The following is a 26,591-nucleotide window of genomic DNA, read 5'->3' on the forward strand; positions in this document are numbered from 1 at the left end:
ATGTAGTGAGAGAGGATATGAAGGTAGTTGGTGTGAGAGAGGAAGATACAGAGAATAGGGTTAGATGGAGAAAGTTGACTCGCTGTGGCGACCCCTAACGGGAAAAGCCGAAAGAAGAAGAAGAAGAAGAAGCAAATAACCCCTTATAAAATAAAGGTTAATGTGCCAGTTGTAAACCCTTTGTGTGTTTTTGTAACATTTGATTTTTTTGGTATCGAGCCTGAGGCGATGTGAGAATTTTAGATAAAAAAAAAAACAAACAAACTGCAACCGCTTATTTTCAGCCCCAGCTGGCGAGTCTGTGCGCCACCTCTTCTAGAGGGCAGCTTGCCGGAAGCCACCGGCCACCGGCCCAGCAGAGTCCCCTCCCTCAGCAGGAAGGCATCCCTGAGTCTCATTTCCTGCCACCCCAGCCCCAGGACAGCTCTGTGCTGCCGCCGCCGCCGCCCGGGCGCAACATGGGCGGGGACGAGGGGTCAAGGTCGTCCACCGACAGCCCGTCTGTCGGCAGCATCGGAGAAACAGGTGAGACCTTTCTGATCTCAGTGAAGGCGCTCAGAATATATTCACTATTTCTATACTGCACTTTAAATAGATTTCTCAATCATATCTTGGTTACCACATATTTTCTATTGAGTTCATATCATATTATATTGTATTATATTATATTATATTACATTGTATTATAGATTAAATGTCGTCATGCTACATGCATTCAATTGTTATGAAAAAGTAGGTCTGTTTGTATTAAATGCGGTGTTGTAGGGTTAAATCGAGATTGACAAGTAAATTTGATTATTCACAGTGGTTTTTGTTTTGTTTCAAAACTCTGTAATTCTGTAAATACATTGTTATTATTATCATTATTATAATTAGAATAATACGAATATAATACTTCGATAATTATTACATGCTGATAAAAACAACAACAATTATTATTAGAATTATTACAATGATAGTATAACACAGTGATAATAAGAAGATGGTGATAATAAAGATAATAATAATAATAATGTAACATTAAAATATTATTTAACAAAAATGGGCGATAGATATTGCCAACAATCCCAAATCGTAGGCAGGAATGCCTTGTCTCTGGGTAAGCCTCGCTCAGAACCCGACCTGGTGTTTCAGAGGGTTACGGCCACCAGCTGTGCCAGGCGGAGACCCCGCAGGACAGCCGGGCTCCAGAGCTCGGGGCCCCCAGCCAGCAGAGGGGGGACTGCAAGGCGGTGGTGTCTGGGCTGCTCCGCGGAAAACCGGTGAAGTGGGAGGTGGCCTTCGACATCGAACCCTTCCTCAACGGGCGGGAACGTGAGGAGAAGGTCCACGAGGAGCTGTGGAACGAGACCTTCCACCACCTGGCAGGCCGCTCCATCATCCATGACTTCGAGCACATGGCGGAGAAGGAGTGTGAAATTGAGCATGGTGAGTCTATCCTAGAAGGGGATTCTGGAGATCCAACATACACTATCATTAAAAATAAAATCAAATTGAAAATATAGGCATGTTTTTAAAAGATCGTCATCATCATCATCATCATCATTATCATTATTTGTGTTATTTTATTTTTATTATTATTATGAATAATAATACATAACTAATATTAATTATTAAATAACAATGACATAACATTTTATGTATATTATAAAATAATATAATATATGCTTGTATGATATTGATTCTATTATATTATGATAACAATGTTATTATCATGTTATAGTACATTACTATTATTGATAATGAAATTATTAATTTTGATATGAGTTTATCAATATTTGAGTTATCAATATTAAAATATACATTTTTATTTATATAATATTTAACAATACATTATCAAGATACAATTAATTTCATATGGAGGAAAAGCAGTGGATAGTGGATGGATGGGTGGCTAGTGTAAAGCTAAGTGATGTTGATGTTTGTTTCTGTGAAAACAAATAAAACAAGGTTAGTATTGGAAACTTTTCACATTTCTAAATAACTTTGATGGGGACAAGTAGAAAGCAGTTAGCTTAGCATCAAGAGGAGGAGCAGAGAAGGAGCAGCTAGCCTCTTGATCCATCTAACAAATTTGGTGATGGAGCATTTGCTGCGATCTTCAGGAGCAAAACTCAATTAATTTTGAATATTTAATGCTAAGCTAACAGGCTAAAACCAGGGTTTCTGTCTGAACAGTTGTCAGCCTGAAATCACACTGTCCTCAGCCGAGGACGACCCACCGTAAAGAGTTGCCAGAGCTACTTTGAGAAGCTTTAAGCAGTTGTTTGCCTCATCTTCACACATACGGGTCACTGAACGGCGAGAGACGTTTTCGCTAATCGATGCGCGGGATTTTGATTGATTGATTTTCCCGCTCCACGGCTGAAAGGTTTGCGTAACTCAAACTTCAAAAATGTTTTGGAGGGGGGTTGGCGAAGGTGACAGACGCATGGTCAATAAAGGAGCTTTGGTGCTAAAAGGCGAAATTGATCTGTGGAATAGACAGAGACGCCGCCGTCCTTAGAGGGAGAAAATAAAACCGCCGACGCCCGAAACAGCGTCAGGCACATTAGCTTGCATTGAACACTGAAAACATTTTAAAATACCCCCCCACAAGTGAATCAGCCCATTTCCCCAAAATATATCAGACCAATCCTTTCAAGCCGCTTTCCCTTTATGTCATTGGACAATCGATTTTGACATAATCCTCCTCTAACTTTAGGTGACCCTTTAACTTGCTGCACCAGAACGATATATCACATGTGCGTGTGCTCGCTTTGATTGGCAGGCTCGGGCAGAAAGTACCAGATATACGCCATCCACACCAGCAAGGCTTGCAATATCCTGAGCAAATACACAGCCTTCGTTCCCATCGACTTGGACACTAATGAATATTTGCCAACGTGTATTGAATACATCAACCAAGGTAAGAATCTCTCTCTCTCAGAGACACACACACACACACACACACACACACACACACACACACACACACACACACACACACACACACACAGTCAAAGGGACAACTTTGAGAAGACAGATTGTTCTGATCCTGTAAGGCTCAATGGGTATTGCGCGGTCGCAGGGGCAAGCTTGGTACGATGGATGTTGTGCGGTCATATGGGTAAGTTCAGTACGACTGGTATTGTGCGGTTGTAGGGGCCAGTTTGGTACGATGGGTATTGTGCGGTCGTTGGCGCAAGCTCAGTGCAATGGGTATTGCCCGGTCGAAGGGGCAAATTTGGAACGATGGCTATTGTGCGGTAGTAGGGGCAAGTTTGCTATGATGGGTATTGTGCGGTCGTAGGGGCAAGTTCGGTACAATGGCTATTGCGGGGTCACAGGGGCAAGCTCAGTGTGATGGGTATTGTGCGGTCGTAGGGGCAAGCTCAGTACGATGGGTATTGTAGGGGCGAGTTTGGGAAGTGATGCCGAGAATTTAGAAAAAAAGAAACCGTGGATGTGGTTGAGATGCCAAAAGAAAACAGGAAATGGTGACTCGGGGGTTGTTGCCTACGAGAATGACCTTGTTACCTCGTCACGTTGTCGAAACCGGAGGCGTATTTATATGCTCTCTCTCCCCTTGCTGTCAGCACGTCAGCCAAGGGGAGGTGTTAATGATATACAGTGAAAAAATCGATAAAATCCACCGCTGAATGTGTGCTCTGCTCTCTGGTTTGCCAGGGAGCCATTAAAAGATGTAAAGAGTGTTGGGTCCCACACGTCGGAGCGGAGGCGGGTTATATTTACTCCTAATGGCCCGGAAGCCCGTCATTTTCAATTTACAGTCCCCGGGGATCCCCCCCCCCCGCCCTTAATCTTCATCTGGGGTCCACTCCAGGATCGAAATGCTTAAAAAGACATAAACTTGGTCATTATTGATGCAACCCCTAGCTAATAGGGGCTTGATTTTACTCAGATGAATGTTTGAATCAGAACCGGCTCAAAACTGGTCCCGTTTCGGGACGGATCTCAACACATCATCAGATTGTCTCAGGGCTCTTTCATGCTGACACTACGTATATAAATCAGTAAGTCCATATCAAACATCACAACCCACATCCTTCCCATGCTTGCCTTACGTTGCTGTGGCAGATGGCATGATGTTGCCGTGCATGGTTGAGTGTTCACTTCCATGTTCCGCGTTGCAATTCAGTTGACAGAATGTACGGCCCTCTAACACATGGCGGCATGTGGATGGACCTTATTGTCTTCTTCTTTGGTCCTTTCTCTAGTCATACTTGAGCATACTGCCGTGACGTCCGATGGTACTACTCTGTTTGGCTACGCACCCGCAGGCCCCAAAAAAGACAGAAGACTCTGTCTGTATACCTATTTTACCTTGAGGGTTTCACAATTCAAGGAGCTCAGTACTTCAAGAACGAGCACTTTTTGCTCCTATTCAGTGACGCTCTTTCTCTTATGACAAAGATGGCTTCTTGGACTCTCTTAAACCATCTGTCTTCTTTGGCCAGAATGGGGATATTGCTGTCTTCAAGGGAGTGGCCCTTGTCCTTTTGGTGTCAGTGGACAATGGAGTCCTGACCTGAGGAGGTGGCTTTCAAAGTCAAAGTCAGCTTTATTGTCAATTTCTCCTCATATACTTGACATACAGAGGAATCAAGAAGACATCTGTCACAATCCCATGGTGACATGAGGTTAACAAAATAATAAGGGTGCAAATTAAGCACTATGTCATTAAACAGTAAACATTAAGCTGTATGGCAGGGGTGGGCAGTTATTTTGGCTGGCGGGCCACAGTTCTCATTTTTATGTGAGGACCAACTAGGTGTCATGTAAATTGAACAAAATGAAGATTGCAATTTAAATATTTACATTTTTTAGCATTTTATTTCAACTTTAAAATCATTAATGATCATGTATATGTACCGACATTATTTTGTGTGTAATCATCCATGCAAAATTAAACGAAAGAAAAAAACAAGGAGTTTCTGAATTCAATATCTATTGAAATATTAAAATATTCAAAGAAAATAGTTTGGCGGGCCGGATAAAAAAGTAAATTTGAATATAGAGAGTGGCAATTATCTGTACAATTTTGTGCAAAAACCAGTCAGTAACACCATAGAATAGCAGGTGAGAAATGAAGTGGATTTAAAGAGATAAAAGAGTCAGTTTATAATACAGTAGCTGCATGATGGATTTTACTGTAACTGTGAAAAAAATGGCAAAAGTGCAAAGTGCAAAATAGTGCAATATGTTGTTAAGAGTCCAGTGCAGAGTGGAGGGAGTGGGGGGTGTTCAGCATGTTGGGGGCCATCTATTTGTGCAGAGGTTCTTTCGCATCTCCGGTACGGAGGTCTTCACAACCTTATTTGCACTTGACAGCAGACGCCACGTTCCATCTCTTGTCTGGGTGTCGTGTCCTGAGGGCGCCCGTGCCTGCAGGAATGATAAGAATTGACGATTACGCCTGACCTGGACGGCCGAGAGTGAATGTTAACACCGGCATAAATCGATGAATGAATGACTTTTATAAATGTCTGTCATCAAACAAGTGCTTCAGACCGTTTATCACTGCCTCGGTCGTAAAAGGGAGCAGTGACACAGAGTGAGTCACCACGCTAAATAACAAGCAGTTAGCTTAGCATAGACACAGTCACGTCATTTTTTTTTTTTGGTCTGATGGCTTCGGGTTGCTGCCGAGCTGATTTCCCCCAGGAGACAACGGGAACGTCTGCCGCTGGAGTGCATTTCCACTCATCCGTCCTTCTTCAATTTCCTGTTTCTTTTTTTAGGGGACGTCCTGAAAAGGGGCTCACACTCGAGCTCTCGCTCGGGGAGCCGGAAGAACCGAGGTTACTCCATCGGGCTGGGGCGCTCCCAGTCCGGAGGCGTGTCGGAGGAGGCCGAAGACACGATGCTGCCAAACAGTGAGGCGGATTCCATGTTTATCTCACCGAGCCAATAGAAACAGGTCTTCGATGTATGTTAAGAAAATAAAGGCGGAGGCGAGCTGGACAGCAAAAAATACACAACTTTTGCAAAAATGGCAGAAATGGTGGCCAAGCAACAGCGGCAGCAGCAGCAGCAGAGACTGTCCGCTTGGGTTTAAATTCACATGGGAGTCACCGGTTTGATGGCGCCGTCACAGTCGGGGTAAAATAAAAATGCGTTTTCCGTCCATGTCTCAGGTGGCGAGGACCGAGTCTCCCCCTGCAGCACCCCGTCGTCCTCCGGCTGGGAGAGGTGCAGCTTCACAGAAGGTGTGTTTTCTGCACAAGCATCAGTCGGGCGTCACAAGAATGCAACCTTTTTTTTTTCCTCGGGCCTTTTGTTTCAAGAATTTAAAAAAATGAGATGTGAAGATGTGCGCACACACACACAAACACACACATGAGGACACGTGTCACTCCAAGAAGACAAAGAGCTCCAAGTATTTCCACAGTGTCCTTGTTACCCGGCACTGTGTGGGTTTGTTCACTATCTGAGAAGCTGATGTCAGAAAAGTAATTTGAGTTCACACAAAGTATTGCAGCTGCTTTCTTTGTCTCTCTGTCCATCTCCAAGTCACCCAGCGGAGCCCGTCGGTGACCTCGGATCAGTCGCAGAAATCAGTGGAGTCCCTTTTCTCTGCCAGGTGGGTGAATGCTGTCACGCCAGAGGACTGACAGCACCTACTGCTCTTGGATCACTTGTGCTCCAACTTTTATTTTTCGTCCAGGCATCTTTGCCCCCCTCTAATTCTAGACAATGCCGCGGTGCTAGGTTTTGTTGAAAGTTCCCGTCAAGCTCAGCCCGGGCTTCCACTCCATTTGCACATACGCCGGGCTGTTAGTATTATTATTATTATTATTATTGTTATTTTTCAATAGATTGCAAAATTGCATCCCTCTGCCGTTTCTCTCACAGAAAAAGAAAAAATAACCCGTAATTCTTTTCTCTAAATCTTGGTTTCCTGTCACTGTCTCCGCTAACGCATTGATCGCGTCCAGTCTTGTGTACCCACAAATTACTGCCTGGGGGGAAGCGGAGATGGCGACCATTGTGCGATTGCCTGTGGGGTTTCTGTTTCCTCTATCTGATCGGCTACAAGGGTGGAATAAGACGCGTGCGTACCCGTTGCTATAGCGATGTGCGGTGTGTAGGGGCAGGGAGCATTGCGAGGGGGCATTTGATGAAAGGAAAACTGCGTGATGGACATGACGACGCAGCAGGGGGTGGCGTTAGCATGTAGCTTCTGTAAAAGAACAATCGATTAATGGGAACTGGCTCTTGGGTGGAGACTTGTACGCATCAAGGGTTGATCCAGCCAGAGGTCACTTCCCTCCAGCCTCAGGATTAATGCCGCTACAATTGTTAGCATGCTAATTCCAAGTTGCTCCGCTAGGTGAAGGGTCATCTTTGTTTCTGTGTTATTCCCGATGTCCATCCTCGCCTGCTTGTGCTTGCTAACTTTTGGGTTGTTGTGCCAAATGTCGTCGCTTACCTTTGCGTCTCCTCTCATCCTCCGCAAAGGTTGGCCCTGAGCAGGACCCGCCTCCTGACCCGGGCCGCCAAGGGATTCATGAGCCGGTCCCACAGCAAATCCGGCGACTCCATCGGGGAGAGCGACAACGAAAACAAAGACTACATTCCTCTGGTGCGTAGCGGAAACACACCCGTGGGTGGACGCGCAATCAACCTGCAAGCTCCAGGCCTGGGTAGCATCTCTAGGGAGGCCTTAACACTTGGTGTCCCGGTAACATTCCACACTAGCCGCCGTAGATGCTAACAGGTGCAATGGTAAAAGACCAGAGGGTAGCGATGCAGGTACGGGAGCGATGAATTATTCATCGTGTTGCTTCAGATGGCCCCAAGACCCTTTACTGACCTCAACTGCATTTCTTTTCACCCCTCCTGGTATCACATTCATTTTCTACCCCGGGCGTTACAATTGTGGCAGAGCGGGAGCATCCGTCAGCTCTCCGGGGATTCGGTGTTTTGACAGCCCCCTTCAAAATGTATTCAGGACGAGCCCGGCTGAGCACCTCGCCTGAATATGCCAGGCAGGGCTTTGACCGCGGCGTCCCAAAACATCTGTCTCACGAAGGTATTACTGAGTTGAGTGTCCAAGTCGAATTACAAAAACAAACAAAACAAACCTAACCCATCGTGACAATTGTAGCCTTTTTCTTTTAATAACTGCCCTTAAAAAAAAGACTCACGCCGCATAACCCGCTATCGCCACGGAAACAGTGAGGACAGGAAGTGGAATGTCAGCGAGAAGATGCACAAAATTCACCCAACGGGTTACAGGTGCTGCTGTGTATTTAAAATGATGTTAATTTTCTGAAAACAAAATACTTGATACTTAAAACAATACTAGCTTCTGTTTGGGCACAAAGGTTTATTTAGCCCATTCTCTTGTTTGGCAGGAGCGACCCGGCTGTTGCGGCGGCAATTTGCTACTCTACTCGTTTATTCCTGTTTCCTGCCTAGAAATAACTAAAAAACTATGGACGGCCGTCTTGACTCGAGTTATTTGTCATAGGTTGTTTAATAAGACCTACATGCTGGTCTCCTCCTGGGCTTTTCACAACCTCAATGTCCATCAGGTGACGAGGAACCACATCATTTGTTTGCTCAGCCTGACAAGTCATTTGTTTCAATCAACAGTAACATACCAGTCCCTGTTTGTGGTTTATCACATAAAATGACTTTTCTTTTTCCCCGTGCAGGTAGTGCTACAGTTAGCTTGCGGCGCATTTCCGCTGGACGTGGCCCTTTGCGAAGCCATCAACGTGCCTATGGACAAGCTGAAGTGGACGTCCCCTTTCACGAGCCACCGCACAAGCCTGGGCCACTTGTCCCACTCCTCCGGCCGCCGGGCTGAGAGCGCCGACGATGGCGGCAGAGCCGGCGAGGTGGAAGCCGGCCACCCCCCTGCGGAGCAAACCGCCGGCATCCGCAGCTCCTCTCCTCTCTCCAAGAGCATCTGCGCCAACGGCGGCTCGCCCTCCCCGGGCAGCCCGTCCAGCACCGCCGAGCTACCGCACTCGCCGAACCCCCAGGTGGACAGCGGGCGGAGCTCCGGGTCCGGAGGCCCGGAATCAGCGTCGCCCTGCGGCGCCTCGAGAAAAACGCTTGATCCGGAAAGCATGGTGTGGGCCACGGCAGTGGCCCTGGCCTGGCTGGAGCACAGCTCTGCCAGTTATTTCATCGAGTGGGAGCTGGTGGCCGCCAAGGCCAGTATGTGGCTGAGCGCGCAGGACATCCCAGAGGGCCGGGACTTGGCCTCGGTCAAGGCCGCTGCCAACCAGCTCTTCATCATCCTCAGGCACTGGGATGAAAACCTGCAACTGAACATGCTGTGCTACAACCCAAACAGCGTCTGAGGCCCGGGGGTCCCGCAGAGATCCACGCCAACCAGACTACTTCTATCATACTATGCTAACCGAGGCCGTACTTGTCCCTATTCTGCAGTATGTCCTTGGAAGTCCGTTCGCTGTTGCCGTCGTGAACAGTGTGTGTTTTCCAATCGTCCTGCGCTCCTCCTTCCCCTCCTCCTCCAGACATATCAGAGGCATGACGCTCAAGTTATTACCTCGCTGGTGCCATATAATGTAGCTGGATCCCCGTCAGCCAAGGATCCCAGAGAAGTCGCGCCACGTTTTTGCGTTGTCGAGAAAAAAAAAATCAGTGTTTAAAATTTGTAGCATGCTGGACCACTTTGTTCCCGCCTTAGAAAAGCATGGTTGTTGTTTTTTTTTATTTCTTGTTCCCCCAAAGGTGTTTAAATCCCCATTTATTGAATGATTTATACGCAGCCTATTATTTTCATTGATCTGTCACAGAAAAGAGCTTTTAAGTGAGTTTGAGATTTCTGGTTGCATCAACTGCTGAATTGCAAAATGAAAAAAAGAACGATAAAAAAAAAACAGCCTGGTAATGGAATGGTTAATTAGTTTGTTCCTTGATATTAGCTTCTCAGACTGAAATCGACATTCAAACTCAGAGCCTTTTCATATCAATTTTACAGTCAAATAGCGGGATAAATCAACACGGCGACAGAGTAAATGATCTAAACCCTGCTGGTTTTGTTGGATCAGCTGTTGTGTGGAAAGCTGCTTCAGCCAAACACAGGTGTGGTCTGAAAAGAAAAACAAAACGGAAACACTTAAGAACAGTTTTAATGGACTGTTAGGTGCGCCTGTGGATTAACTGCATGCTGCTTCCCTGTCTGGTCCATGGAGACTGCAACATGACCACGATCACAACGTAGATTCCCCTCCTTTTTGGATAAAAATGCAAACCTTGCCAGGTAGTTCCCTTTTGCGTTTGCCTTCAACATTAGATTGAGTGGGCTAATGTGTTGGATGTACTGCCAAATTAACAGGAACTTAATTTCCAATCTGAACCCACCCGGACCTTCTAGCTTGATCCATCCAGGTATCTAGCAAACAGCTAACAGGAAACAACTAGTCATCTAAGAATTGGTGAATCATTGAGGTAGCTAGCAAACAGCTAACAGGAAACAGATAGTTGACCAAGAACTGGCGATCCATCCAGGTATCTAGCAAACAGCTAACAGGAAACAGATAGTCGACCAAGAACTGATGGTCCATCCAGATAGCTAGCAAACAGCTACCAGGAAACAGATAGTTGACAAAGAACTGGCGATCCATCCGGGTAGTTAGCAAACAGCTAAGAGGAAACAGCTACAAGACCAAGAACTGACTTCATGGTTTGATGTACTTTTTCGGTATGCTCGATGGCACCATTGCGGAACTGCTTTCATTTTCCGCTGACCTGGATCGGTCAAAAAAACGTATCCCGTGAATTAATCATGAAAAGAAAATAAACATATAAACATGTCAGCTAGGAAGGTGATGTCCTGTAGTCACGAGTAGTTTTGGTGCAACCCCGATCAGTAGACCGACTGTCGCCAACGGTTACAACCAGGCCAGGAGACTTGCGCCGCTGCTGTGGCTGGTTCCTGTGGAATATCCAAAGCGAACAGCAGTGCCTCCCTCCACGTCGCTCGTCCTGATTCGCTCACAGCTCACTTACCGCAAGTGCCTAACCGAGGTTTGAAAAAAGTCTGCGGAAAATGACCGATCGTTTTCCTTGTATATACCCAAAATATGCCCGTCTCTTTTCATTCCCTGCCCCATCCCTCGCCTCCCATCTCATTCCGTTACAATGTTGCTTCACTCAGGTATTATATATCTTTATTTGTGTTTGACTCAGGCTGAGTTGTATTGATTCGTCTGCATGAACGTGGGTAGCTACGTTAACATGTTCAATGAATGAATCGCCGCATCCGGAGGCAGCAGCGTTGTACTTTTTGCTCTCGGAAAAAGAGAAACACAGTGGATGTCACACCTGGTATTACTTTCCGTGCTGTGGTTACCGTCGTACGTGCAGCCGTTTTGTAAGAAGTCGTATTATGTTTTTTCTGGGGGTCAGACGTGTAGTGCGGTACCTTTCCACTTGCTGTGTGTGCCTTTACAAATGATCGTTGACTGTTTGAGGCTGTTGGAAGCTTCTGTGGTGTCTCTATGACTGTTGACGCTAATGAGCAGTTTTGCAGGTGCATGTGATAAAATTATTCAGAAAAAAAAAGAAAAAAAAATTGCAGATGATGCCGTCGACACGGACGACAGGGTCTGGATCTTACACTGTACAGAGAGTTATCGTTCGAGGATTTTTTTTTTGTACTGAAGTCATAAACAAAAGGAGAAACAAAGAGCATCCAGCTGCTTTTTTTCTTCAGCGCAGCGACGCCGTACGTTTGCATATTAGCTGTGAATATCAGTGTATCATCTGCGTACAGGTGACAGGAAAATGGTTTTGTGATTGTTAAATGTATTAAAAAGGCATGCGATAAGAAAAAAAATGACCACGGTGTTTGACAGTTATGTTTCTCTCTCTCTCTCTCTCTCTGTTCGTAGCTAAAGAAATGCTAATGACTAGTTTTGATTCAAAGATGTCAATTTCCCCATGAATCTCAGCTCTGTTTGGCGGAAATTTTCTGCATTTTCACATCGTATCAGTGTGAAATAGATTTAGTGGTGACCTTAGTCCGTCTGATTATAATGAGACAACAGGTCCCTTGGACGGTGCTGATGCATACTGTTGCTCCAGGATGCATTGTTTGCTGCGGACGAAAACCGCGACTGGACCGCAGGTGATTAAGTCTTTCCAACGCCCGCGTCCGCCGGTGGTGCCGGGTCGAGGTGAAGGCCGGCTAGATCATTGCGCCTCCTACCGCCGCGTGACACAAGACATGCTTCATTAACAGCAAAGCAGCCACATTACGGCCCCTTGAAGCCATTCAGAAACTCCTAATTAGGATGCAGGGATCTAATCTACTCCATCCGTCCTACCGGGAGGTAAAACGCGTGCTGCTGGAAAGACAGATTATCAAAGGGAGGAAGAGGGGAAAGAGTGGCCTGCGGTGTGGCTAGAGATGATAGCTCATTAACACCAACGGTCGCCATTAGCGTCGCAAAGGAGCTCAAGCAACAGCTGATTTGAGGAAGGCGTGTAGCTTTTAGGTCTCTGAGAAAATGTCGGGGTACGTCTTCCCGGTTCTCGGTCATTCCTCGGACGGCAATCGAATTTATCACGCGTCGGTCCGGGCTGTCACTCGACACTGAACCTCCGTGGAAATGCTTTCCTCCGGGACAGCTCCATTAAGACGCTGCGGAAGCGAGGGCGCCGCATACTCCGTCACCATCAGGTCAAGGGCTGTCACGGCTGAAAAACAAACAGCAGACGCTTTCTGGTGGCGTAGTTTTCAGACGTATTTAACTACAAGCTGTCCGTCCATCCCGCAACACCCGCTGTCATCCCCGTTCCCCCGGAGTCGTTTGACTAAATGATTACTGACGCGTCGTCCTCGAAACCGTAATCAATGTTTCAAGTGACTGGATCTATTTTTCTCTCGAGACCCGAGATAAATGTTTGTCATCGAGCTGACACCCTACCGACAAAGCATCGCGGCGTTTCAGTTCGGTTGTTTAATCCCTGAAAAACTCCATCCAGGTATGACAGGTCACCGTCAGGAAATTCAGAAGGCCGTATGAGCGACGGGCCAACCGAGAAGCTAAGTTAGCCAAACGCCACAGGAGCCGCAAAGTTGATAACGGCTTGGACGGTGACAGTGCCTTTCGGGCTTTCCCTGCTCTTTTGGCTGTTTGACTGACACCTGCGCTGTTGCCACGGCTACCAGCGCAGATGGTCACTAATGTCCAGAGAACAACAAATCTGATCTGACCACTTGCATATAACAACATGGGGGGGAGGTGGGATCAGATTTGAGAATTAAATTATATTAGCCCGCAATCTGATAAAGGCGCGCCGGCCTCTAATTCTACATGGGGATTGGCGGACGGCGGGAGCGGCGAGCCTGATTACGAATGTTGCGGAAACAGCCGGCAGGATGCCACGGATGTAGAATGACCTCATCGAGAAAAACAAATGAGACGAAGGAAGTCATTGGGAAAGTAAACGGATTTGTAGTTAAGGGGGGCCGCCTGGGCCCGAAAGTCTGAAGGTCCAAACCTGAGATCTGTCAAACCTTGTTCGCCCGCACGATGGATGTCGTCAGGAAGTGACAACGGCCCCTCGGATCACGGGCGCCACCCGAGACAAAAACCCACCCGTGGGACGTCCATCCACGGGAAAACACCAGGAAGGAATGCATCCGGCCCTTGACGTCGCCCCCCGCTGGCGCGCTCAAAGAACTCCAGGTAAATGTCATAAATTGATGAAAGAGTTTTCTTTTTTGGTCATTTGCATATTAAAACCGATAAATAAACTCTGCATCCACAATCGGGTCATACCCAAAACTCCTCGCCGTCGCAGTCAGAGTTTGTCCGGCGAACGTCTCACCTCCATCCTTTGCTCTTATTATTGGGCTCTCTCCAGGGCCCATTGAAATTCAAAACTCTCTAAGTGGTGAATAATGGAGGGGAATGTCTTGGACGGTTCAATCGCCGTCGGCGCGGTAACAGCCGCCGCTGCTAAAAGCACCATCGGAGCAGACAGAAGGGGTTTCCATGGCGTCGGATCGGAACTGCCGCTTTCATGTCTGCAGCACAATGATGGCAGGGCGGTTCGTCAATGCGCGAAGAGACCCGGCAAATGATGTTTACACGGCGGAACATAATCCGGGGGGCTCGCTTGATTTTAAAGCTGCAGCTCCGAAAAAAAGAAGAAAAAAAACAAACAAATAAACTAAAAGAAATTGGACAAAAAGGAAGTCAAGCTGCCAGGTGAATGAGGCTCATTAAAAACAAAAAGTTAACACAGCTACACACATTTACACCCACAGAATTATGATGGAGGATATTTAATCAGACCAGAGTACACAGTCCTGCAGAGCCGCATCCAGGGCACGGTAACCTCTGCTTTTTTGAAAACAACACCTCACAACCAGCAGCACATCCTCTTTAAGCAACTAAACTTGTGAGAAATAGCATCAGAACATGAGAAATTTGCAATGAAACAATCAAAAATTAGTATATCATTCATATCAGTAGATTAAGTCAATAAATATATATGGTTTGCAGGACCAGAGATCTTAAAACAAAAGGTAAATTTTCCTTTAAATAATTCAAATCTTTTTTTTTTTTACCCAAGTTTCTTATGTTAATTGTGTATTAACATATTCAATAATGAAAATGTTGGTTTTAGTTTTTTTTGTCAAGTCTTAAAATAAAGATTTTTCAGATTAAATTCTGCACACAGCCAGTGGGCCAGTTGAGTCGTCTGAACCGGCGCAAAAACCGCCCCTTTGTTTCAAACTCACCAGGTGTGATTTAATGACTGATAACACTCATTGTACAATGTGGGAAGTTTTGGCTGCAATGCTTTTAGGAACAAGAAAGTGATTAATGTAAAATAAATCCTAGACGGCATCTGGAGATTTCAGTCTTTTCTGATAAGTTTAGAAAATGCTTTAAAAGAATAATCTGGAGAAGAAACAAGGGAAAAAAACACTGGTAAGTTCCACTTCCTGTTTGCTTCCAGACTCTGTTTGAATTCTTAGTTACTTCACTCAAGCCGGTTGCCATGGCTTTTGAAATTTATTTTCAGTATTTTAATGTACAAATGTGCATTATGTGCTTTGTGCGCGGGAGTAGCCGCTGACATTTACGTCTCACATCAATTCAAGTCTCCCCTGATTTTACCCCAGTTTCCTGTCTGTTTTTAATATTTTTTCTTCTTTTTTTTCATCCCCAAGTTTGACTTGGCTGATTTAATTCGACTTTTCAAAAGTCGCTGCAATGCAGGATTTATATAAAAATGTTGATGTTTGTATACCCTTGATTCGATTTTGGTAGATCTGTCATTGTGGATCATCTGACTTCCTGCCGTGTGCTTTACTTTCCATTCCGACTTCAGATTTCATCGTTCCATCTTCTTCATCTGACTGTCCTCCCAACTCAGCGTCTCCTTTCAGGTAATTTTTTATTTGCATCAGGTATGGGAACATCTTTTTACTTCTTGCTGCTCCTATATCACAGTTAATATGTTCTTTGTGTTCACCACCTTTGGTCTGCTACCTTGTTTTATGTCATATTTCATCCTATTTTTTAAAAAAAACAAACAAATGATAAATGTTGTACTCATAGAAACATGTGGCAATAAGCAATCTCGATAAGTCTTTGCGTCACCTTGGCAACCGCAAGCGGCTGTGACAAATACTGACATTTCCGTGAGTTGGCCGAGAACCTGAGTCACAGATGTGAAAATAAAAAGATCTTGGTATAAATAACTATAACAAGGCTTTTCACTGAACTTTATTCACAGCAGTTTAATTGGGAACTATTTTCTCTGCATTTCAGTTAGTTTTTTTTTTTTTTGGCAGATAAATTGGTTTGATGGGTTTCAGCGGTCCTCGTGCACGTCTCTTTCGCAGAACTCGATTCTGACACGCGATTGGTTGATAGACCTGTAACTTTTCAAGTGACCATCATGGGTTAACTCTTATTTGAGGGGAAACTTGCAGAGGAGGCTGCTGAAATTGCTCGATTCACCAGTTCTGGGCAGGGAATGAGGAGGAGGGATTGAAAAACTTCCATACCTGGGAAAATAGAAGTGTGACAAGCAGTGACGTAATCAGGCTTCGCTATGATTGGGGTGACGAGGGTGGGCAAACATGGCTGCTCCAGGGTGGAAGGAGGGTTTGCAGCTTCTCTACGCGGCTGATAGGGGGAGGAGGGAGGCGGCGGGGCTGTCTGGGCCCGAGCCAGCCAGGGAGGGGGGATTCTGGATGGTGCCACAATCTAGAATCTGCAGGACATGGGAGAATACCTGGTCACTGATGGATTTTTTTTTAAGTGCTCTGAAACTGGTGATTAGCTTCCACCAATAATCCGAGCCGTCTCCGACAGGACGACCGGTCTGTAGAAGTCCGCGGTTTTATCCTGAAAGTAATAGATCTCCAATCTGAGCGTGTACACATTGAGTCCCCTCGAGAGGTGATTGGCATTTGGTGATGTTTTTTTTTTTAAATTTTAAACCCCCGGAACGCTTAGCTGTTATAAAGAAGCACCACGCGGTCGATGGTGGCCCGGCAGATGGGGCATTTCTTAGGCGGCGGCAGCGCCTCGTAGCACTGCGTGCACGCGCACACGTGACCGCACTCCAGGAAGACGCAGGAGCGCTCCTGGCTCAGGCAGACTGTGCAGCTGGTGGGCGACACGCTGCCCTCATCCACGTTCAGCTCGCGCAGGCGCCTCTTCTGGTGCTCCTTGAACTCCTCCAGCAGGCTCCGCTCCTTCTTCCTCCGCCTGTGGTGCATGTAGCGCCGCCACAGGATGAGGAGAAGCGTGGAGCAGGCGGCCACGCCGAAGACGATGGCGAGCACGCGCCACATGCGGACGCTGTTGGCCTGCTTCTTCAGTAGGGAGTCGTAGTCCATGCGGGTAAGGAAGTAGCAGAAACCCTGCTTGGGGGGTTGCAGTTTGATGAGGTTGTTGTCCAGGACCAGCTCGCCCACGCCGGTGACGCTCTCTCCCACCCGCAGCATCTCCTCCGTCTCCTGGATCCCCTTGGGCCGCTCGCCGCTGATGAAGTGGCCGATGACGCTTGATAGCGACTGGACGGAGGGGTGGAAGTTCTCGTAGGTGGTCTCCAGGTTGAGCTCGGCGGCGTCGAGCGGCCGGACGACCCTGACGGAGGCGCTGATGTCCTGGTCATGCGGGCCCAGGGCGAACGGGACCGTGTTGGTCCTCTGGTGGATCACCTTCTCCGTGTTGTTCCTGCAGCACGGAGAGCAGAGGGTTTTCAGGATGCAGGCTTTTTTGAATCCCAGGAACACCCCCACTTTTTAAATTCATTTTTTAATTTTTTTTTACCTAATAGCACAGCGTGCCTCATGAAGGCATCTCCCTCCATGTTCTATGCTCTTTTTCACAGCCCCCCTCCGCCCTTTTCTACCATCACAGTCCACTTTGTGAAATCACTGCAGCCTCTCCTCCCTGGTGTTTTGAGATTTGACAGTTGATGGACATGACAGCTTCTCCCCTTCGTGTGTGTGTGTGTGCATGTGTGCGCTGCTATGTTTCTGGATTTACCAGTGACACTAAAAACTCCAGATGTTTTGAAGTCGATATCTTGTGAACGCTGTGAATTTCTACCTGCTCCTTGCTGATGGAGCCAATGTACTTACTTATTTTAATTCTTTAAAAAAACAATTAAAAGTCACCAAAACATAAAAAAACAACCAATAAATCCATGTTTCTGGCGGTCGGCACGTCCTTACCAGAGATGGGTGGTGCGGTTCCACACCATCTTCTCCTCCTTCAGCGTCAGCCGCTCGATGACGCCCCTGCAGTTGTCGATGAACTGGCTATTGAGGGTCTCCTTCACCGACCTCACCACGCCTGCGAGGGAGCAGGATAGCTTAAAAACAAACATTGGTCGGAAAGCTCCTGTTCCCCGATGAATTCAGGATTTGTTGAAAAGCATTGTTTAATAGCTGGAACTCTGACTTTGGACTTTTAACACTTGGAAAAGAGGCTTCTGGATTCTTTTTTCCACCATGATTGATGTACTTTTCTCCAATAGTCTGACAATTTCATTGCATTTTCTTTCTATCGAATACATTTTTGACATTTCTTTTTAACGCTGTCCTTGATTCATCTTGGTACATTGTTTCTGCTGTCACTCAGGTATTAGTCACTTAATTCCTTGCTCGTTTTTTTTTTTTTAATCTTATCCTTGAAAGACTTAAGATCCTGCGAAGTCTCGCTGGTATTGATAAACTGGCATGGACTGCGTGTTTTCCTCAGTCCTCAATTGCATAATTTCCCTACGACGCACACACCTTCGATGACGGCGTACGGGACGCATCTTCCGGGAGTTTCAGACAAGATAGTCTTCAGATCCTGATCAATTGATAATTTCTTGGCTTCCTGCGGGGGAGGTGTACAAACTGATTAATAGCAAGAAAACAACATCCAAGCGTTCAGTCGCCCCTCCGTGTGCTGCAGCTTACCTTTAACCTCGCCACTGTGGTCGCCCTGTTCCTGTAGATGGAGTAGAAGATGGCGGTCAGGGCCGAGCTGGTGGCGAGGACCACGATCTGCGCGGTGGAGGGTTTCCCGCTGGGATCCATCTTCTGGCCTGCGGCATCCAGCTGGCAGGGGGGGCCGTAGGCGAGATCTGGGAATTATTATGATAGCTATTTTGACTGTCCAAAGCCCAGCTTTCAGCTGTGGAATACTTCCTTACCATTCATTGATTATTTTTTTAAAGCATCTTTAAAAGTATCAAACCTGAACACTGTTTTGGATATCCTTTCCTTGTTTTAATTATTTCAAAAAATGTATCTTAATATCCATTGGGTTATGTGATTAATAACACAGAATTGGATCCGCGCCTCAGTCCCCATGCCACTTCTTTTACAGCCTCTGATTTATGACTTCAGAATTTTTTTTATGACTTCATAGTAAACTTTTATAACATCTAGATCCATTATTTCAAACTTGTTTGTTTTTGGTCTACAGAGTAAAAAGCATTTTTTTCAAATATTAATTTCTGGGAAATTTAAAGGTAAATAGCATTGCTTTTACACAGTCCACTTTTTGGTAACTTCTTTAGATTTTACAGTTTGTTGCTACTGGTAGAGTCGATGTTTTTCTCAAGTCATTCTTTAGGTGTCTATATTTATCATATTTCGCTTATGGTGGAAAGCATTTATTTCAATTCACTGTTGATCTTTTAAAAGCAAGTTTCTACATCCCTACTAGGTCCCATCTTCAGCTTTATTTTAATTACCTAATTCGTTTGACAGTGCACTTGGAATTCATCCCAAAGATGAAGCTGGAAACTCTTGAGCTCGACGGTAAAATATAACAGTGGTTTGTTTTACATATATTTAAAAAAAAGGATATAAGGACAGAAGAACGACGTGTTTATTCGCTCGCAAACAGCAGCGTCAAGTTAAAACGGCGGTCGCGACCTTGTCGGGAGGTGAGCAGTCTAAGATTATTGACCGTAGAAGAAGAAAATACGACATATTGGCTTGTAGTTTTTTTAACCACGGTGATCTCATTAGTAGCGTTTCTGCGTTATTAAAGACGTAAACCTGATTATTGTTGTTTGCTAACGGGCTAAGAGATGTGTACTTTGTTTCTCCTACATATACACGCGCGCAGGCTGAAGCACTTCTCTGTTTACGTGCTACGCGGCTAAGCTAGCCCTCCGCTAGCTACATTCCGGCTAAACCGGGACGCAACGCGATTCGAGGGGGGTTTTATGTAAAGATACCAGCCGGGGTTGTCCGTGAACAAGAAGTCGGAGGGCAAGTGGGGGGCAGCGCGGGTGTGTCTCACCTGTATTCCCCGTTGCTCCGCCGGCAGGGACGTCAACAACAACAGCGGCAACTCACGACTAGCAATACGGCTAAAAAAAGTGTGCTTTGGCTTCTGTGTCGGCAGGGGTCGCTGTACAATCAATTATGCCTGCGCAGGGCTGGCTCTGTTTTTGATCGGAAATGGCCTAATTTGAGAAATACCATCCGTTTTACAAAAAATAACTGCTACTTTTATTTTAAATGCAGTCTGACTCAATTTCCTATTGTACTTCATCGGTTTACTGTGATGTCTCTTCTTCGGTGGTGTTTATTCGCGGTTGACGATCTAAAAAAAAAAAGGAGAAAGCTCGCTACCGCCACCTAGCGGCCGCTGGTGTAAACACGATAAGCGCCTTGTATTGTTTGTAAACAATAATTCTTCAGTATCTCATAAACCTCTTTATCAGGTATTTTCAGTTCAGTTCTCTTTACAAATGAAGATTGATTAGAAACAGTAAGAAGGAGCATTTTTCATGAAATCATACACACTATTACCTTGCTTTTCGTCAAAGTGCTGTACAAAGTTAGACATGAGGCTGTGTCAGTTAGACATTTATACTCTCCCTGAATATTCTCTACTCTGTTTTGGTTATCAGAGTTTTCAGGATAATTAGAAATGGCAAATAAATAGAAGCTTGAAAATGCAACATAGTCTCCTAAGTGCTTACTTAAGCCACTTACTTTGTGCTTTAGCTTGCTGCGTAGGCTGAATAGTAGCATTTGGCTGAGGGCGGAAAAAGAAATCAATTAATGAATTAATTAAAAAAAAAGTGTGTGTATATATATATATATACGCATAAATATATACATACACACAGATATATATATATATATATATTTTGCAAATAAGATATAACGTATATAAGTAATATTATATAATAAAAGTGCATGTAAATGAATAAACAGGTTTTATTCAGTATACTCCCCTTAAAGATTAGAAGACTATGCCAGGGTTGGCGGGGGATGTTGGAAGTTTATTTGGTCCTCAATTACTTAACTTACTCACAACACGCTTAATGCTAAATGTAACTTGCACATTATGCTACACTTTATCACTAGAATTAATTTATCGACAGTAAATGCTCTTTTTAAAATAATCAAACCATTCCTGACTCTCTTTGAATGACTCTTCTGAGGCATCCCGTTTGCTCGTAACTCAGGTCTTGGCTCATATCACAAAGCTAAAAATTAACTTAACTTATGCGTCGGAAAACTAACAAGTTGACGCACTCGTAAGTCAAGGTTCCCAAGAACTACCAAGACGTTATTGTTTATCCCCACCTCTCTCTGGAAGGGTGTCTAGTTATCACATTTGGTCTGCTGGGTCGTGAGTGTAGGTGTGTGTGTTCTCAAAGTCCTCACACAGGTAGTTCCTTATTGCTGTGTTTTCGGATCTGCTGTTGTAGACTCCACGTCGTTTTAAAAGAGACGAGTGTCACGCGTTCTAGCTACCACTGGCGGGCGGCAGAGCAACTTCTGTTGCAAGAGGCTCAAGACGAGTTTCCGGACAGACTTTTGTCGAGAAGATTTGCAGAGACTGTTTTCGGGGAACCGTATCATTAATTCTTTTCATGACCGTCTGCCGTTTGCAAAGCGACAAGGAACCACATGTTCCCCCCGTCTCCATGTGACCGCAGGCGCCTGCCGTTCCACTTGGCTGCTTCCCAATGAGATGTAAGGACGGGACTAATTTGCTGTGTCCCGGTCGGATGCCGCTTATCGCTCGTCTTCACAACAATTGCTTATAATCAAGTTTGTTGTGGTGCTTGTTTGTCTGTGCTGCTAAAAAAAAACTGCTACTGAAAGAACTTATGAAGGTTACTTGATACATATGAGGGGTTTTTGGCACTTTGTTTATTTACTGTGTAGTTTATGCAAACAAATTCATATAGAGGTGTGACACCTTTCACATAATGATAATATTCTATGGAACTTGAATAGAACCTGATGTCGACAGAGATTTTTACTGGTTCAGACCTCCAGACTCCTCTTCAATCCCTCAACGTCACTAAGCTAGTTCAAAAAAATATCTGACTCAAAGCTTTTTTTGATGTCCGGATCGAGATGAGGGGAGCGATAACAATCTCAGGCATGTTTAGAATCCAGCTCTTTGGCCGACACTGTGGGAAAAAAAAAATTAGAGGGATCCAGACTCTCATGCGTGAGGAATTTAAATTTACGGCATTGAAGTGCTCGGAATAAACCGAGATCTAGAAGCAGCTGGACAAAAGTAAACACATATTTTAAGGAGGGGGTGTCAACGAAAGCAAAGTTACCGGAATGGAATCGGAATTACCTGAAATATGTACCCTTTTTTTTTTTCTTAAGCGGGGAGCAGCTGAGGCTCTGGCCACGTCATCACAACCTCATCCTGAAGCTTTTTTTTTTTTTTTTTTTTAAGTTAAATAACCACAAATATTGTACTTATTTCCCTGGTATTTCCAAATGAGTCGACGGGACCTGAGGGGGATGGGGTTGACGGGATCGTACACTGTCGAATCACGCCTGGTGCGGACATGGGCCGGCTCTAGCTTTTAATTCCTCTGCTGCCGCAACAAACCATAAATCCTTCTCCTTCCCCTGCAGAGGAAAGAACACAAAGCTGTACGGTAAAAAAATCCTGGTCTGTTCACTCGCTTTCCCCCCCAACCACACCCCCACCAGATGAATACAAACCGCCCTCTCTTCATTAACAGTATTGACAGACGTTGACCTTGACCGCAACCTTGGGTTAGCTTTGGTCTCCTTGCGCAGATGCAGTGCTGATATTCCCTCTGGAGACGCGGGTTAGCAAAGTAAATTTACTTGCGCGGCCAACTGAAATATGCCTTCGAGGTCCATCAGGTGTGTATTTGCATCTGGTACCGCTTCTGCTTTATCGCTTTTCGGAGGGAATATTTATTGTTCTTTCAGCTGCGCTGACTTGTCCCATGTGGATTTGTTAAGAAATAATATTTCTTTATATCCTGGGGTTTTAAGGTTTAGCCATTTATTTTAAAACTTGTTGTGAAAAATGCACTTCTCTGCGATATATGTCGTACGATGTGAGTAGAAGTAGTAGTGTTTTAGTGTAAACTCAGAAAATTTCCTAAAATAAGCAAGAAATCAACCCTAAATTAGCCAAAATGTAGCTAAAAAGCTTTGAAAATAACGACCTTGACCCCGCAACAACAAGAAGCAGCGTTTTAGAGACGTCCAAATGTGTCATTTGCACGAATCACTTAAAATCTAAGAGCTAATCAGGATGAGTGTTGCTGCTCGTCCAAGGCAGTGAAAGTGCGTAAAAAGACCTCATGACTCATTCCCGTTATTGAGGATCCACCTTCGGAGAACCTTTCACTTATTATTTTTATTTTTTTAGCAGATTCTTATTTGTTTGGTAACCATAGAGACCCCTGCTGGTAGAGCTCGGCACTGCAGCTCTGATCAGCTCTGCGAGAAGTGACGACAAAGATGTGCAAATAGAAATGGCGAAAATGAAACACTTCGCTCACGCTTTTATGTCTTTCTGAAGCTGAAATTGATTTTTTATTAAATAATAGCTTCATGGTGCAAGTGATGCGAATATTTTCAGGAATGCACGGGTCGAGACGTGCATTTTAGGAGATATTTGTGGATAGCAGAGTTTTGTGGGTCGGCTCACAAATAATAACGTCAAATAAAACCATCCGTAGATGAGCAACGTGCGTCTTCATGGAGGCCGGCGCCTGAGTCATCCGCTAATTTCCTTTTTTATTCATTTATTAAATAAATGCGCATGCGGAGACAGCTGGATGGACGGAAATGCAGACTGACAGGCAGATGAAGGGCTGAGAGAGGGGCGTCAAGCAAGGCCGTGTGTTTTTACTTCAAATGTTTTTTTTTTTTTCAAGTTTGTTAATAAATTCTAAAAGCCCATGCGTCTAATCAGAGAGCAACGCGTGAGATCAGTCGACGTAAATCAATAACGACGGGAATGATCGTCGGAGAAGTCTCCGCTGGCCAAGCCGGTGATGTAATCAACCCGACGTGTAAGGGATAGGCCTCGGAGTATTTTACGGCTTCTAACAGGAAGTGAGGAAGCGAAAAAAAAACAAACCAGCTTTTTTTTTTTTTTTTTTTTTAAACCCAAGTGCGTACCTTGGGGCCATTTCCATGAAGCATTAGTCACTTTGTTTTCGGGGACAGATTTGTACCTGGCCGGCTGTGAATCAAACGCCCACCTTCATGCTTCCGTTTGTACGCGTTGCCTAATGACTTCCTGTCACGCACGTCAAAGCGCAGTTCAGGCAGACAGAAATAGCGAGGGGAGATGGAAGCGGCGGCTTCGTTGGAGGAGGACGAGACGCAGAGGCGTGACGTGGGTGTACGAGACAGACACGCACACACGCCTCTTTCAAAAAAACAATTACATTTCAGTAGTTTTATGCCGCGTACAGTGCAACCTTGACTGAAGAGCGCATCTACTTATGAGTTATCTGAGATACGAGTCGCCGCTCAGCTCACTTTTTTATTGTGATATGAGCCGAGATCCGAGTTAATAGCCAGGGAGACAAGCGTTTTTAACCGATGTGTCCGCCGCTGTCTGTGAAGTGACGTTTAAAAACAGTGAAACGCGCCACAAAATTCATGGTAAAACATGAACGAGGTGTGAGTGTTGTCGACTCGTCCATGAAGGAATGGAGAAGTCGCTGTTGTTGTTGTTTATCGCCAACGAGAGCATCATCTGTGAGAAGGCATCGCACATTTAAGGGGGTTCGGGAACATCGAAGTATCGGAAGAGTCATTCAAAGCCGGGCGGGGACAGTTTGATCATTTTATAAAAAAGGAATGGCATTCACTCTGTTGATATATGAAGTTTAGCAATAAAATGTAGCATAGTGTGCAAGTAAGACAAGATAAGATAAACTTTATTGATTCCCAAAGGGGAAATTCCTTTGTCAGCGTAAAAGTTATGATGTCAAAAAATAAAAAGTAAAATAAATATAAATAAAGAGACAGAAGACAGAATAGACCAAGACATCCACGAATAAATAGACAGCAGCAACAACAGCAACATTATAGGGATAGTAATGGACAACATAAAGGAACAGTAAGGGTGAAAAATAGTGTGACAATAGCAATGACAAGAATAAAATATGGTGAAGTAGTGAGATTGTGGAATGCACCTCTGGCCGGTCGGAGTTGTGTGCCGTCCAGACAGCTGTTGCACAGTCTGATGGCCGTGGGCACAAAGGAGCGTTACATTTAGCAACACATAATAGCATTAAGTGTCTCTTGAGTAAGTTAAGGAACTGAGCGCCAAACGAAGACCCCCGCAACCTCCTCCTCCGCCTACATCTTTTCAGATCTTCAAGGTAAATACACTTAATAAAATCAGATTATTCCATTACATTCCCATTTATTTTTTTATTTATTTTTTTATTCAGTAACGTACTTTTAACATAACTAATAGGTGGTTCGGTGGCGCGGCGGTTAGCGCTTCGACCCACGTTCTTCCCGTGTCTGCGTGGGTTTCTTCCGTTTTCCTCCCACAGTCCGAAAACACGCAGCAAGTTGAAAAAAAAAAAACTGTCGTTTTTGGGGGGCTGGAATGGATTAATAGCATTTCAATTCATTTTCAACGTGTGCCGCCATGATGCCATTTTTATTTGTCCATGCATCTTAGCGAGAAGGGGGGGGTCCTGTTCACGATCGGCCTCTTTGTGTCTTGTCACAAGATCAACCTCCACTTGGAAGGCTAATGGACTCCGTTGCTTTTTTTAAGACCTACGACTTTTTCTTTTGTCGGATGTGGAGATCACAGAACGCCGCCGTCGTATTTGCGCACGCACGGCACGTGCACTACCCCCCTGCCCTCTCTTCCCCTCCCCTCCCCTCCCGCCTTCGCTGCCTGCCCACCGCCATAAATTAGCAGTGTGAGTGCCGAGCCCCTCTCATTGATTACACCCCACCCGGGAAGGCAGCGAGGAAGAAGAAGGAGCCCAATTCAATTAGGCTTCATTTCGCCAGAGAGAAATATGTCTCCAACTCTGCCGAGCGAAAAGAAAGAAAGAAAAGATGCACCTCGGAGGTGATATTATTTCTTGGGAGAGATCCTGCCGCCGGAGTTTCGGGGGTTAATTCCGAGCTTCGGTGCGAATGTCGTCCGGGTCGGATCAGGTGGGAATGGGCTTTTGGGTGAACGTCTTTTTGGAGGTCGTAAACTTTGTCTCATTATTTTGATCCAGTCAGAAACTGGTGTTGATGATTGTTTGGCTTTTAATCTTAAATATCTTAAAAAAAAATTGGATTTGAATTCCAAATTTCCTACCTTTTCAAAACTTAATATTACCAAATTACAGTCAGAAAATGAATGATTTAATGTTTTCAGAAATGTATGGCTTATTTATTTTTAGATTTCTTCATTTGCTCGAGTGAAATTAATTAGACAAAGTAAGATTAAATATTTTCTCCAGGTTTGTTTGTCTTTTGAAGAAAGTTTGCAGACATTATAGATTTTCTTCAATATTTTATGTTTGGGTTTTAAGCTGATTTATTTCAATTCAATTTTTTTTTTTCATTTATGGTAATTTTTGTTAAGGCTAAATTATGAATAGTGTCCCCGGTAGCCGTGACATCGGACGGTATCTCCATGACAATCAGCCTGACAGCAGTTGAATCAATACTGAACCTGCGTTTCCATATTGGAAACAGCGGAAGAACAATGGGTTTTCCTTTTTTTTTTTTCAGCTCAGCACATCAGGGTGAGTGTTAAACCTCCCGGGTTGGGGGGGCGTCAAACACACACAAATGTATTCATGAATTATTT

The 26,591-nt window shown here is 44.9% G+C and overlaps 2 protein-coding genes across 2 annotated transcripts in view; one reads left to right on the forward strand and one right to left on the reverse strand.

Annotated features, from left to right (window-relative positions):
* Positions 1–11,813, forward strand: part of vwa5b1 (von Willebrand factor A domain containing 5B1) — a 35,936-nt gene extending 24,123 nt beyond the window's left edge. Inside the window, exons 13-20 of the mRNA XM_086159875.1 lie at positions 285–525; positions 1,135–1,428; positions 2,771–2,908; positions 5,745–5,879; positions 6,141–6,212; positions 6,517–6,586; positions 7,465–7,588; positions 8,667–11,813. Of these exons, the coding sequence (XP_086016001.1) occupies positions 285–525; positions 1,135–1,428; positions 2,771–2,908; positions 5,745–5,879; positions 6,141–6,212; positions 6,517–6,586; positions 7,465–7,588; positions 8,667–9,323 (1,731 nt within the window). The 3' untranslated portion in view covers positions 9,324–11,813. The remainder of the gene's footprint in view (positions 1–284; positions 526–1,134; positions 1,429–2,770; positions 2,909–5,744; positions 5,880–6,140; positions 6,213–6,516; positions 6,587–7,464; positions 7,589–8,666) is intronic.
* Positions 11,814–14,313: 2,500 nt separating this feature from the next.
* Positions 14,314–19,912, reverse strand: mul1 (mitochondrial E3 ubiquitin protein ligase 1). Its single transcript, XM_086159792.1, has 5 exons — positions 19,782–19,912; positions 18,443–18,609; positions 18,272–18,359; positions 17,708–17,828; positions 14,314–17,204 (listed from the first exon to the last, which is right to left on the reverse strand). Exons 2-5 carry the CDS (start codon positions 18,560–18,562, stop codon positions 16,475–16,477), a joined length of 1,059 nt encoding a protein of 352 aa, XP_086015918.1. The 5' UTR covers positions 18,563–18,609; positions 19,782–19,912; the 3' UTR covers positions 14,314–16,474.
* Positions 19,913–26,591: the final 6,679 nt, after the last annotated feature.

This window comes from Fistularia commersonii, chromosome 14, assembly GCF_037954325.1.
Source record: "Fistularia commersonii isolate RoL2024-O1a breed Wild chromosome 14, RoL_Fcom_v1.0, whole genome shotgun sequence".
Classification (NCBI taxonomy): domain Eukaryota; kingdom Metazoa; phylum Chordata; class Actinopteri; order Syngnathiformes; family Fistulariidae; genus Fistularia; species Fistularia commersonii.

What these genes read in the sequence shown, in the direction of transcription:
- mul1 (XM_086159792.1), bottom strand. Translation starts at nt 18,562, where the DNA reads ATGGATCCCAGCGGGAAACCCTCCACCGCGCAGATCGTGGTCCTCGCC. An exon ending in CCACAGTGGCGAGGTTAAAG is followed by an intron (nt 18,360 to 18,442) that starts GTAAGCTGCAGC and finishes CCTCCCCCGCAG; the next exon opens with GAAGCCAAGAAATTATCAAT. An exon ending in AACCGCACCACCCATCTCTG is followed by an intron (nt 17,205 to 17,707) that starts GTAAGGACGTGC and finishes TCCGTGCTGCAG; the next exon opens with GAACAACACGGAGAAGGTGA.